This window comes from Montipora capricornis, chromosome 6, assembly GCF_036669925.1.
Source record: "Montipora capricornis isolate CH-2021 chromosome 6, ASM3666992v2, whole genome shotgun sequence".
In the NCBI taxonomy this organism is placed as follows: domain Eukaryota; kingdom Metazoa; phylum Cnidaria; class Anthozoa; order Scleractinia; family Acroporidae; genus Montipora; species Montipora capricornis.
The window spans coordinates 5,697,764-5,710,971 of record NC_090888.1 but is presented as its reverse complement, the minus strand read 5'-3'; the positions used below and the strand labels follow the sequence as shown (position 1 = coordinate 5,710,971).

At 38.2% G+C, this 13,208-nt stretch overlaps 1 protein-coding gene across 1 annotated transcript in view; it reads right to left on the bottom strand.

Annotated features, from left to right (window-relative positions):
• Positions 1-10,145: 10,145 nt before the first annotated feature.
• The window catches only part of LOC138054623 (uncharacterized), a 3,539-nt gene continuing 476 nt past the window's right edge, over positions 10,146-13,208 (bottom strand). The window contains exons 1-2 of the mRNA XM_068901117.1: positions 11,948-13,208; positions 10,146-10,913 (exon numbers count right to left, since the gene is read on the bottom strand). The exon at positions 11,948-13,208 is cut by the window's right edge and continues 476 nt beyond it. Coding sequence (XP_068757218.1) covers positions 10,533-10,913; positions 11,948-13,208 — 1,642 coding nt within the window. The 3' untranslated portion in view covers positions 10,146-10,532. The remainder of the gene's footprint in view (positions 10,914-11,947) is intronic.

The following is a 13,208-nucleotide window of genomic DNA, read 5'->3' as shown; positions in this document are numbered from 1 at the left end:
GGTCAATTCATCTCCAAGTGTTGCTTGCCTAATTTACTCTTTGTAATGTTTAACTTAAGCTTTCGCATCGCAATTTGCAGCAATACTTCCCTTTTAGTATAATATTTTCATGGGGATTAAATTCCACGACGTACAAACTGACAGATAGTGCGTCCTGGTGAATTTACAATACATTTCCCTGGATTTTGTTTCCCGCAAAGAGGGGAGTGGAGGGCCGCAGGGGAATGGGGTGTGGCGTTGGCACTAGAGGTACAGTCCTTGCTTTTCACCAATGTGGCCCGGGTTGGATTTTCGAAGACGAAGATATGGTTTGAGTTTATTTGTTCTCGACTCTGCCCAAAGAGGTGTCTTTCCAGGTACTCCGGCTTTCCTCTCGCCTAAAACCACCATTTGATTGGACTTGCTTTAACGATGAGTGATTTGAATTGATTTACAGTCAACCCAATTAGTAAAGCACCTTTACTCAACTACAAAAAATTGAAACTTGAATAAAGTGGTTAATATCATTATCGTTATCATTATCATCATCGTCATTGCTATCGTTATCATTTACAGGTGCAGAAAGCGAGTCAACCCTCGAGGAAGCCCACTAAGCCAGCATGAAATCTGTCGCCCTGTCGAACACCTATTCCAAACAGATTATTTTGGGGGTTTTGCAGTGTGGAGCACATGTCCAAGGAACTGGAAAGATGAGATTGTGCGCCGTAAATGTCAAAATGAAGATCGAAGCGATCTGTTAAGTGATTGGCCCGTGTTTGATCGCAGCAGGCGCATTACTTACAGAAATGTCTTTTGTGCAAGGTGCAATGGTGCAGTGAATATTGCCCACTGGAACCTCGAGGCGGATTGTTTGGAATCGATTAACACAAAGGCGTTCAATCTATATGAACTTATGCGCTTCGCGTATGCCAACTGTTCAGTCAAAATCAAGGAATCTTGGGTGCAATACTTGAAGAAATGCATCCCTCGTTTTCAAGACTGTTCAGGGATTGCAATTGGTCGGAAGAAAAATTGCCAATCACAGTGCCTGGGGTATGCTTTTCCTGTTTGTTTCGCGGGCGAAAACTGGAAGATGTCAATATTTCGAAATCTGCAGTGCGCATTGTGTAACGGATTTAAGCCCAGCTTTTTAGAAACCTTTTGTGATTATTGGAAAGATCATATACCCTCTCCGGCTCTGACAATCCTGTTTGATTTTACCTCCTCCTTCGAGAAGAGGGTTATCGTCACAGAATATAGAAAGAAACGGGTGCGAAATCCTGAACGAACTTTCCTCTGTGCTTCTGACGAAGTGTATGACCCAAACTTTGGAAAATGTAAAACAGTCACTTTACACCAATTTGACACGCACATTTTCCCGAATGAAAATTTAGTACCCGTTGATTTCAAGTCAAACAAAACAGGATTGAACTGCACTTCCGTAGCTTTCAACCAAAGCGATTATGAACAACGACCTAATGGTTCCGTCTACATTAAACCTCACCGCACGATTTATGGGCAAACAAGGTACACAATTCGCGGGAATATTTTGCTACTTTGCGTCAACTTTTTAAGAAATGCCACAGTGTTTTCCGAACAGCCAAGCGCAGGCTACCTCACTAAAACGACGTCAACATCTCTCCAAATAATGACTTTTGCTGGCTGCATTACGTCAATGGTGTCCCTCCTTCTCCTGTTGGCGACTTACATTCTGTTTTCTGAACTGCGCAACTTGCCTGGAAGGATCATTATCAACTTGTCGCTATCTTTACTGCTGTATCAAGGCGTCTTTCTCTCGGCAATGAAGAATTCCAGTCGTGAGCAATGCCAGGTCATTGCCATTCTTCTTCATTACTTTGCCTTATGTTCTTTCATGTGGATGAATGCTATGGCGTACGATGTACACAAGGCCTTTACGTCCTCGGGTAAGCTTATAAGATTTCGTCTAATTTGGGGGGAAGGGTGCTCTCAAAGAAGATTCCCGCCAAAAACACTTATATGTCCAGCACTGAATGCACGTTTTTAGATGCACGCCCTATTTTGACACCCAACACGAAGTGTCACATTAAGTTTAAGCATTTGCTTCCTATTTCCTATTTTTTGTTAGGAGCAACTGTAGCTGTTTATCTTTAACTCCGAGGACTGGAGTTTGAGAGGCACTTTGTGACGTTGATTGTCATGTATTCCCGCACGCGAACTATGTTGAAGTTTGGGAGGAGAGCAACTGGACACTTCGTGACGCTTGTCAAATCTAATTACATGCATTCTGGACATAAGCCGAAAAGGAGGGTGAAACACGGTTAAGTTAGTTAATTAGTAGAGCACTCTTGCTTGGCTAAAGAACCTTGAGACTTAAAGAAAGCGATTTTTGTTAGTAGTCGTATAGGCAGTCACATGATTTCGAGTGCAATTTGGAATGGCGAACAAAATTACACGAGCCCGTAGGGCGAGTTCCATTTGTAGTCCTTGAAAAAAAATTACAAGTTGAGCTCGCCCTACGGGCTCGTGCAATTTTTGTTCGTCTTTGAAAAAATTTACAAGTGCTTATTAATTCCAAATAGCATGACAAAAATCATGTGATTTTTTATTAATAATATACATGAAAAAAGTCGAGATGGTTAAGCAGAAGAAAGACACGCGTATCACGCAATCAGGGGAAAATTGCGCCATAAATTGCGCCATCCAGGCTGCGCGCTTGATTTGAAAGGTAAAAATTTGATTTGTTCTGACCAAACCCTATTGTTTATAGACAATCATAATCCAGAATTTTGATGTGTAATTTGCACTGGTATTGCAGTTTTTGCACCAGTGTTACACTTTTTTGCTTTGGTGTTACACCTGAACTGCACTGCTCTTAGCCAATCGGAAAAGAGTACTTTTTTCATTATTATTATTATTATTATTATTATTATTATTATTATTATTATTATTATTATTAATATTAATGGCTTTTTTCTTGAACCTAGACGGCGGGCGTGGATCGAATCGTCAAGGACACCAGAATAAACGCTTACTGAGATACTGTTTGTTCGGATGGGGAGTTCCTGCTATTGCCGTGTCCATCTTTGTGATCATTGACCAAATTCTCAGCAAAGGACTCATTGGATACGGTAGGTCTGCTGTCTTAATATGAATTTAAAAGGACTGTGTCACGGCAGTGCAGTTCATTTTGTATAGCTTTTTACTCGCTAGGAGACAGTGCGGCCCAGTGGTTAGTGCGCTTGTCTGGGGATCCGGAGATCCCGGGTTCAAGCCCTTTCTGACCACTCGTCAAATATTTCTTGTAAATAGCCAACTTGTTTGCCTCCGACCAGGTGAGATTCTTAACAGCAGGGGTGGCGCAGTGGTGAAAGCACGCGCCTCCTACCAATGTAGCCCGGGTTCGATTCTCAGACTCAACGTCATACTGACGTGGGTTGAGTTTGTTGGTTCTTTTCTCTGCTCCGAGAGGTTTTTCCCCGGGTATGATTCCGGTTTTCCCATCTTCACATTACCCAAGATTTGATTTAACTTTTGTTTGTGTCTCCAGTTAAAGCTCTTGTGCTAAATCCATTGACACTTAAATAAAGTTACAATTACTATTATTATTATTATTATTATTATTATTATTATTAAGCTACGTCAAAAAAAAATTGTCTAATTTAAGTTACCGACAACAGAGATACTTAATAGGCTGGACAGTTTGCAACAACTTGTAGCAAATGGAACACCGACCCTTCCAATAGGGGCAATGCTAAGACGTTTTCAAAATACGTGGCGAAAACAGGCACTTTCAAATTATTCAGCTTTCGGAAGTTATCTATTTAATTCTACTTTAAATTTAATTTATTTTGATACAGTAATGGTTTATATTTTACATTATTCGATTTAATTTGTCTTTCTCTACTCTGTATTTTTTTAACACGACCCCATAATTGCAAGTTTCACGTTCTAGTAACCATTCAGTGAAAATAAAGGCTTTACTTACTTACGTTTTCTATCGCTCAAAAAAACCAAGAATGGATGGCTTTTTTTCCTCTGCTTCCTTTCAACTGCCGACTTTGATCGCAACTGCGATGATAACTCCAAGGGCACCAAAAGAGCAAAAAGCCTTTGAGAAAAATTTCTAGGCTCTTTGTAATTTATAAACTAAGATTGTCAGAGCTGTTTTCTTATTTCCTAGAAGAATTTGATCTGTTCGGAAATCTCAGCTGAAAATTGAAGTGTCCGAAAATTTTAGGGAATAATATACTGTTGATATCTTCATTTCAGAAATTGCTAGCTGAACGTGGCCTTCTAAGAACTTCCCACTGAACCCGATTTGCTCATCCCAAATTAAACTAATAGGTGACCTTTTTAAGTGCCCAAAATTACAAAAATATGAATCCCCTCCGAAAACGTTAAGAGACTGCTTTTAATTCGCCGGTTACGAATGTTCTAGGTGACGTTTTAGTAAAGAAATCTATTGCTGTTTGGCAATGTAGAACAGAAATTCTTAGACCAGTTTGGCTCTCCCAAACAGATATTTAACCGAAGACGATAGTTGGGTGCCCCTGATGCTTTATTAGTTTAATTTCTTCCTTTGATTAACAGGAGAGGGAGAGGCTTACTGTTTCATATCGAAGCCCGAAGCAGTTCTTTATTCCTTTGTTGCGCCAATTGCATTGATAATGCTCTTCAATGCATTTGCATTGGTGCATACCGTGTTGCACATTGTAAAGACCAGGAAGGTACGTCGACTAAGCTATTAGATATGCATTTATCAGATTTTTGTATAATAGCATTCGAAACGATGTACTGAATAAATAAAATAGTTACTGTCTGAGTGATTCAGGATGGCAGTCCGCCACACTCGCCAAGTGAGTGAACATCGTCTCCTCGACTAAAGGATGATCGCTGCCTAACCACACATCGACGGGTCTTGTACTGCAAGGCTGAAACTGACAGATGGACTGCTGAGTGCCTCATTGACAATTGTAAGACGGGAACCCTTAGTCTCATGCCAATCATCACCGATCAATTAATTGCTTGACTGCTGAGAAGCCGACTGATTTTCAAAATGCGACTCATCAGTGAATAATAAAAGGACTGCTGCTATACCGACCGGAAGTCTATGATCCTTACTGCAAGAGAGCAAGAACTAGCTTTTACGAGAAGATAGCGCAACCATCGACAAATGCCTCTTAAACCAGGCACAGTTTCGCATGCAGAGGGGACACACTTTGTGTAACGGTTAAGTCTTCCTTGCTTGGTGGCATTCCAAAATTGTCAACGACTAACTTTTATTTTCCAGAGAACGCAGGAGGTAACCAATCAGCGGCATAGCACCGGCGTAGCCTTGATTTTCGTTAAAATGGCGTCAGTCACGGGGGTGACATGGATACTTGGAATCGTTGCCAACGTTGAGGCCTTGTCATTTTTGTGGTACCCGTATGTTATTCTGAACAGCCTTCAAGGTATTATGCTCTTTCTTTGTTTTATTTCCTATTTTCTTCATTGTTTGTACGTTTTTGCTTATCCCTGGTATATCGCAGATATGATATCAGCTTAGTTTTTGTGTCAGGACTCATGCAGCTCTTACAACGATTCTCGGTGTTGGCTCAGGAAAAAATGGGGCACACAAATACACGACAGAACAATGACGCCCAACCCTAAACCATAATTAGAGCTTTGTCCCATGCTGGTTCAATGAAATTCGAGGTCTTAAAGGTCTACTTGGAATCTATAGTTTTTCAAGATGGTTTTCCAGTTGGAACGTTCAAAACGGAATTTACTTTTAAGCAAACACGACGGCTACGACAACGGCACAAAGCAAGAAAATTATTGGTTAAAAAAGAAAAACACTCGTGCTGCACGCACAGCACGAATATCCTTGTATTTCTTTGCCGTACTATAGAAAACAACATCGTGAAATCACCAAATTTTAGGTTTTGACGATAACGTGAGCATATAACAATGAACCATTCATTTTCTGTTTTTACTCAATTTAAAACAGTTCGTACCCACCCGGTTACTGGATAGTTCGCCTGTAATTGTACAAAGTGAACACGACAGAAAGAATTATCGCGAAATATTTGCAATAGCACTAAGTTATATACTTTATATTTTGGAGTGACGTTTTTGTTGCCGTTGCCGCTGTCCTCAAACTCTCAGTTATTAAGAGGGGTGAGGGCTGGATCACGTAAGGACGAGGGATCCGTTTATTGTTAAGCCGAAGGGAGGAAACAAGGCTGTGAAGAGCGTTAGTCGGGGAAGTCAGATGCAATTTAACATATTCTCCTTCATATTTCCACCCCTAAATAACGTTCGTTTCCTGACGTCAGTCTGGGAAGAAAAAACGAAGTGATTTTGAAACGTCCATAAGTAACTTACTCTCAATTAAACCGCGGTCAAATTTTATAATCTGACTATACCTGAGGATCTTTCAGCTCACAAGATTCTCTTTTTGAACATAATCGAATGTAATCAACTTTCATCATTTGTTAAACCATTGAAGGTTCCGATTTAAATGCTTCTAATATGAAACAATACTTATTCGTTGTAATCACCAGCGTCCTGTAATTTAGTTTCTGTTGGTTACCTCATATTTAGTTTGTACCTTCCTCAGTATCGTTGTTTTTCAATACGAATCTCAAACAACCTTTTCTTTGTATGATATGGTCACATATACGAATGCCTAAAGGATACTCATTTGGAATGACTTGATCTTACTGAAAGTTTCATATGACAAGCCGTTCTGTCCACGCTTCAAAAGTGTCATCATTATTATCATCGTAATGGTCATCATCAACATCATCATCTTTGTTATCAATAACCAGTGCTTACAACGTGAAGCGTAGCGTGGGTTGAGTCTTCTTCTAAGATTTTGAGAAGTAAATAGTGTACCTTCGCTTGTCAGACCAATCAAAAGTTCAGTAAGAAAGTAAGGTGGCTACATACCATCCCAAAGTTCTGAGCAGTGGGCTCAGACGAACTTCAATATCTGAGCTTTAGGGTTAGGCATCCCGCTTTGCGCTAGATACCGGCTCAACTCCACCACAGTTAATAGATGTAGGCTGGTTATGAAACTCAACAAGTTTCTTTGTTTCATATTTTTGTTCACTTTTTTGGCCTTGACCCTGCACAAAACCCGACAAAAACACGCTTTTTTCGGCAGGATAACCAATCAAAAGCTTCGACTAATTTATTCGAAATTAACTTGCGAACCAAAACCAAAATATTGTGCAGGGTCACGGTCGGTTCAACATCTAATTGCGACTGTATTGTTCCTGCTTTTGAAATTCCCAGGGTTTCATAACCAGTCCCTAGATTAACTATGATTAGATGCACTGCCAATTTTGACATCCGACACGAAGTGTCCCTTTAAGTCTAAACATTTGCTACCTATTTTCAACAAGAAGGTAAGGGTAAAGGTTAGCGTTATTTTTAGCTTTGGGTAAATGCAGCAGTTAAACTTTACTTAATTAAAGAGCTGCATTTAGGTGACACTTTGTGACGTAAATTGCCTGTATTCTGAAAAACGAGTGATGTTGAAGTTGGCAAGAAGAGCAAGGAGACACGTGACGTTTATTGAAATCAGCCTACATCCGAAATGTGTACTGTTAAATCTAGAAGGCTAAGGTTTCAAAGAAAATTAAGGAGTTCTTAGCATTTCGTTCAAAAACTGCATTTACTGATGATATTTGTGCATGTTTCATAGGTCTGTTCATCTTCTTGTCATTTGCTGCCAGTGGAAAGTCAATACAGCTATATAGAGCCAAAATAGCCAAATTAAGGAATCGGTGCACCTCGAATGCAGCGAGAAATACAGCTAAGACAAAGGACCCTACCCCTAACCCTACCACTAACCCTACCCCTAATCCTACCCCTACCGCTACTCCTACCCCTAACCCTACCTCTAACCCTACCCCTACTCCTACCCCTAACCCTACCTCTAACCCTACCCCTAACCCTACCCCTACCCCTACCCCTAGCCGTTCTTGGAGTCCTAGCGTTCAAGATTACGAAGAAACTCATCTGTGATATATTTGCCATGAAAAAGTTACAACAATCTTTATATAACAAAGACAGCCGCAGTAATGGTACAGTTCAGTTTTCTAACATATTCAGTTTCTTTAAGAAGAACGATATTAGAAAGCTGTGGGCAATAGTAGCGTTAATTGATGTGACAACTGATTTATTTACTTAAGTTAAATGAAATAAGTGGGTAGCAAACTTACTCCCTACACCCCCTCGGGGGGGTCTCGTCCTACCTTTTAGGGGTTAAAACAGCGGTTTTGGTACCTCTTAGGGTGTTCGGCCTCAAAAAATCCACAGCAGGAGCTTTAGCAGTACCTTTTAGGGTATTGGGCCGACTAATTATGACAGGAGATATTTGGCAATTAACTAATTTTTCATTTTATCTTATTAAAACCCATAATTTGGTACCTCTTAGGGGTGAAAAAAAATTATGCCACGCCCACTAGACAGGATCTTTGTACCTCCTAGGGGTTCTTTTCAAAATTCCCGATGAGCAGCCCCGTTACTTTTATATGAGATTTACCTGAAGTGTCAGTCTTGAAGACGAGTCATTTTCAAGTCGTCTAAGATGTGTAGTTATCAATAACACTTGGTAATGTTATCAGTATTTTCCTATTTCTTTATTTATGCCTAGCCTTTAGTGTAGTTTAGTTTACTACACATAGCTTTCTGTTTCTGTTATTGATTTTAGTTTCTTAGCAGTGATTGCCACATATCATTAGCTTTTGCCATGATTTATTTATCGACGTTGGCCTTTAGTGTGTCAAAATATGTAATTTGCCTGTTGAACTTCTTTTTTCTTTTTCAATAAGTGATTACATGTACTGTATTTTTGCTCAACTCTTTTCCTTTTCATTATATATATGATTTTAATTCCAAATCATCCGTTTGTTATGACTATTTCACAATTATTACTTTCAATGTACTATTGTAGCTTCACGTAGCATTCAGTGCTAATAGCTCTTGCTATTGCCAAGTCCGAGCTTCATATAATGGTTCTTGGATTACAACATTGTTTAGTTTGTTTAGAATTTACACTCTTTTTGCTTGTTTTGTTAATAATTTCTTTGCCTTTTGATTCGCATGTATCTGCTATTTAGGATAGTTTTTATTATTCAACTTGTAAATAATATCAATTTACTATGTTTAATTCATTAGCTTATTGTAGCTTTGTTTTATTTTGTTTTTAGTGTTACTCGTTCCCGTTGTATTGTCATTATGTCACTCGAGCTCTGTTGACTCTAATAAACTCGTAAACCCTAGCTCAAATCTGTTGTTCTTCCGTCGACCGTTTAGGCCGTTTTACAAATACTTAAATACGTAAGTTACCAATAATTGATCAATTAATGAAATGAAATCCACATTTAAAAGTAATACAACAACCTGAAAAATATAATTAGAAATAGGTTGGTAAAATATGCTATTCACTAAAAGGTAAAGTCATCCTTGAGAGGATTATGCGCCGATGAAATGGAAACTTCAACATCCCTTCCTTCCCAACCCAGGAAAATCCGGGGCATGGGATGGGTAAGGCCCTCCCCGGGGTGGGGAATTTGACCTTTGCCCGGATGGGGTGGGGAAAATGGAACCGGAAGTGTCAGGTTTCAAAGGATTTTTTTTCGGGTCACAAAGTTAACATTTCATCAATTACATGCAACTGTCGCATCGATCACTGTGACCAAGACACCTTCAAAACAGGAGGGTTCGAAATGATCTGAACAGCTGTGACGGTGGTGGAAATTTGGCAAGTTTTTCCTTCTAAATTCAGATGACCCATTCTTTTAGAAGGACTTCATTTTTAACAGGGAGGTATTACAACAGCCCACAATAACTCACTGAACCATTTTTCAAGTATCCCGCGTTCAAGCTAGTGTGCGCAATGACGTCACGCTTAGCGCCCATAGTACAGCCAAATTGGCGGACTTAAGGAAGTTCACGCTAATTGTTTGTGCGCAACGTAACTGCGCAGGTAACGCGACTGTAATATGTCACGCATTACTTCGAGCATTAGTGAAGTTGAGGTTTGAAAACCTTTGCAGAAACCGTGGACGATAAGTCTTGCACAGCGTTGGATAAGAGAACATCGTGATCAGTCAAAATTGATTCAAAGATATTTGTGAAAGTTAAGGAGACTACTGCACGACTGATATTTTTATTTATTTATTTTTTGCCACAGAAAGAAGAAATTAAAATACAAATATGAACAATCAAAAAAGAGAAGATGGAAAGAAAAATTATTGAATTACATTGGTGGCGAGGAGGCCTAAAAGAAACTACTAAGCTTATGTAAATTAGGCCTCCCCAAGTAAAAGCATCTATCTATTGTTGACATGCAAGTTGGCAACGGAGAATACAATTGTTACAAACATTTAGTTATTTAACGTGTTGAAATATAAAGTAATGAACGGAAATTAAAAACAGTTTGAACTTACAAGTTGGTAATGAAGCATACAATTACAAACACTTAGTCATTTAATTAAGGTGTTGAAATATGTAAACAGTTGTGAAAGTAAAATTACAGGGTGAAACAATTTGACACAGGAAGAACAAAATACTTAATTTTCAGAATAGTTGTTAAAAAAGAATGACTTAAGTGCTTTCTTGAAGGAAGCTGTTGAGGAAGAATTCATTATATCAATGTCAAGAGAATTGTAAAATTTAGGTCCCTGATAGAAAACAGAAAATTGTTTAATGTTAGTCCGACAGAAAGGCAGACGAAATGCATGAGAGTTTCTCGAATAATATGTGTGAATTTGACTGTTTAGAGTGAATTTGCTAGCTAACTTGGGAGGAAGAGTTCGAATTTGATAGGAGAACATGAATTGACCAAGTTGTAACAGGTTAAGATCATGGAATTTTAGGATTCCAAGTTTCTTAAATATAGGGTCAGAATGAGCATTAAAATGAGATTTATCTATGATTCTCACCACTCTTTTCTGCAATTTTACCAGACGCACAAGGTTAGTTTTATAGGTGGACGCCCAAACTATATTACTGTAAAAGAAGTAAGGATAAACAAGTGAAAAGTACAATACACGTAAAGAGTATGAAGATAAATAAAAACTTGATTTCTGTATCATTCCAATTGATTTCGACACTTTGTTAGCCACATGAGAGATCTCAGACTTCCAGGTTACGTTTTCATCGATGATCACACCCAAGAAGACTGTTTCTTTAACTTGATCAATTTGTTGTTTATTTATCAAAATTTGAAAATTATAACTTCTACGTTTTTGGTTTGGTTTGAACATTATGAACTTGGTCTTTTTAAGATTCAGTGAAAGCTTATTAACCCTAAACCATACTGACAACTTATTTAACTCGATATTCAGCTGATTAACCAAATAATCAGGATCTTTACCAGACAGAAAAACGTTGGTATCGTCCGGGAATAAAATCAGTTGTAGTGGGTAGATGCATTGACTATATCATTAATGTAAAGAAGAAAAAATAAAGGCCCTAGAATAGAGCCCTGAGGAACCCCACAAAATCTATTAAAGCGAGAAGTATGACCGTTGAAATCTACAAATTGTAATCTGTTAGAAAAATAGCTTTTTACACATTTTAAGGCCAGTCCACGTATACCATAGTGTTCAAGTTTGTCAAATAAAATATTATGATTAACTGTATCGAATGCTTTTGAGAGATCAAGGAAAATACCAACAGCTATATCACCACGATCTAAAGCAGAGGAAATCTTATCATACAAATCAATCAAAGCAAGTGTAGGGGAGTGATTTTTCCTAAAGCCATATTGCTCATCACAAAGGACATTTAAGTTAGTTAGATAATCATTTAAACGGTTATAAATTATTCTCTCAAGAAATTTGGAAAAACTAGGTAGAACTGAAACAGGTCTATAGTTAGTGAACAACGACTGGTCATCAGCTTTGAATAAAGGTATTACCCGTGCTATCTTCATTTGATCTGGTACAATGCCATGAGCAATCGACAAGTTAATAATGTGAGCCAAAGGTTCAGAGATTAATTGGATAGATTCCTTTATGAGGGACATTGGAATGTTATCATAACCCGCAGCTTTGTTGGATGCAAATGATTGAGCAATAACAATAATTTCTTCTTTTGTTGCCGGATTGAAAAAGATAGATTCTGCAAAAGATCCTGAAAGAAAGTCTTTATGAGAAAAAGGATGAGATTGTATTTCTTTTGCAAGGTTAGGACCAATACTGGAGAAATACTTACAAAATTTATTCGCGATGATAACTGGATCAGATATTTCTTGACCATCAGATGTGAATATTGAGTTTACTTTAGGCTTTGATTTCTTCCGATTCAAGATGTCATTAAGAATTTTCCAAGTAGCATGGGTATTTGCTTTTGCATATTCTAATTTCTTCTCATAATATAATCGTCTAGCCGATCTCAAAATGTGATTTAATTTGTTTTTGAAAGACTTATAGAGTAGATTGTTATTCTGTGTCGGTTTATGAAGGAATTGTTTATAAAGTTTGTTTTTCCTTTTAATCGACTTGAGAAGAGCTTTAGTTAACCACGGTTTTTTAATAGATCTCTTCTTCGGAATCAATTTCCTAACAGGAAAACAGTCATTGTATATTTTGGTAATTTTATTAAGAAAACTGGTGTATGCAGTATGTGGATCATTGTAACCTGCGAGTGAAGACCACTCAACACCCTCAAGTTTTTCAACAAACTTGGACCGATTAATTGGGTTCTTATCTCGGACAAAAATGGGATCTTGTCTAGAATGATGTCCTAGAGTGTTGTCCGAATGAATAGAAAAAACAGGAAGATGATCTGAGATGTCAGTAAACAATAAACCACTTCTCGAACGAACAAAGAAATTGTTCACAAAAATATTATCTATTAAAGTAGCCGTGTGAGGGGTGATACGTGTGGGACGTGTAATCAAAGGGAGTAACATATTAGAATACATTTCATCAAGAAATTGGCCCGTAGAATGATGGTGTTGGTAGTTCATTAAATTAATGTTGAAATCGCCCAATAAAAAACATATCTTATTTTCCCTAGAGATTTTGCCTAACGATTCATTGATTTTGGTCAAGAATTCGTCAACACCTTGGTTGGGTGGTCGGTAAACAATGCCAACAATTATGTTTTTAACCCTTGGTCTTAACACCTCAATAAACAATGATTCAGCGATGTCAACATCATTGAAACAAAAATCTTTTCGCTCTTTAAACTCAATATCATTAGAAACATATAGTCCTACACCGCCACCAGGTCTACTT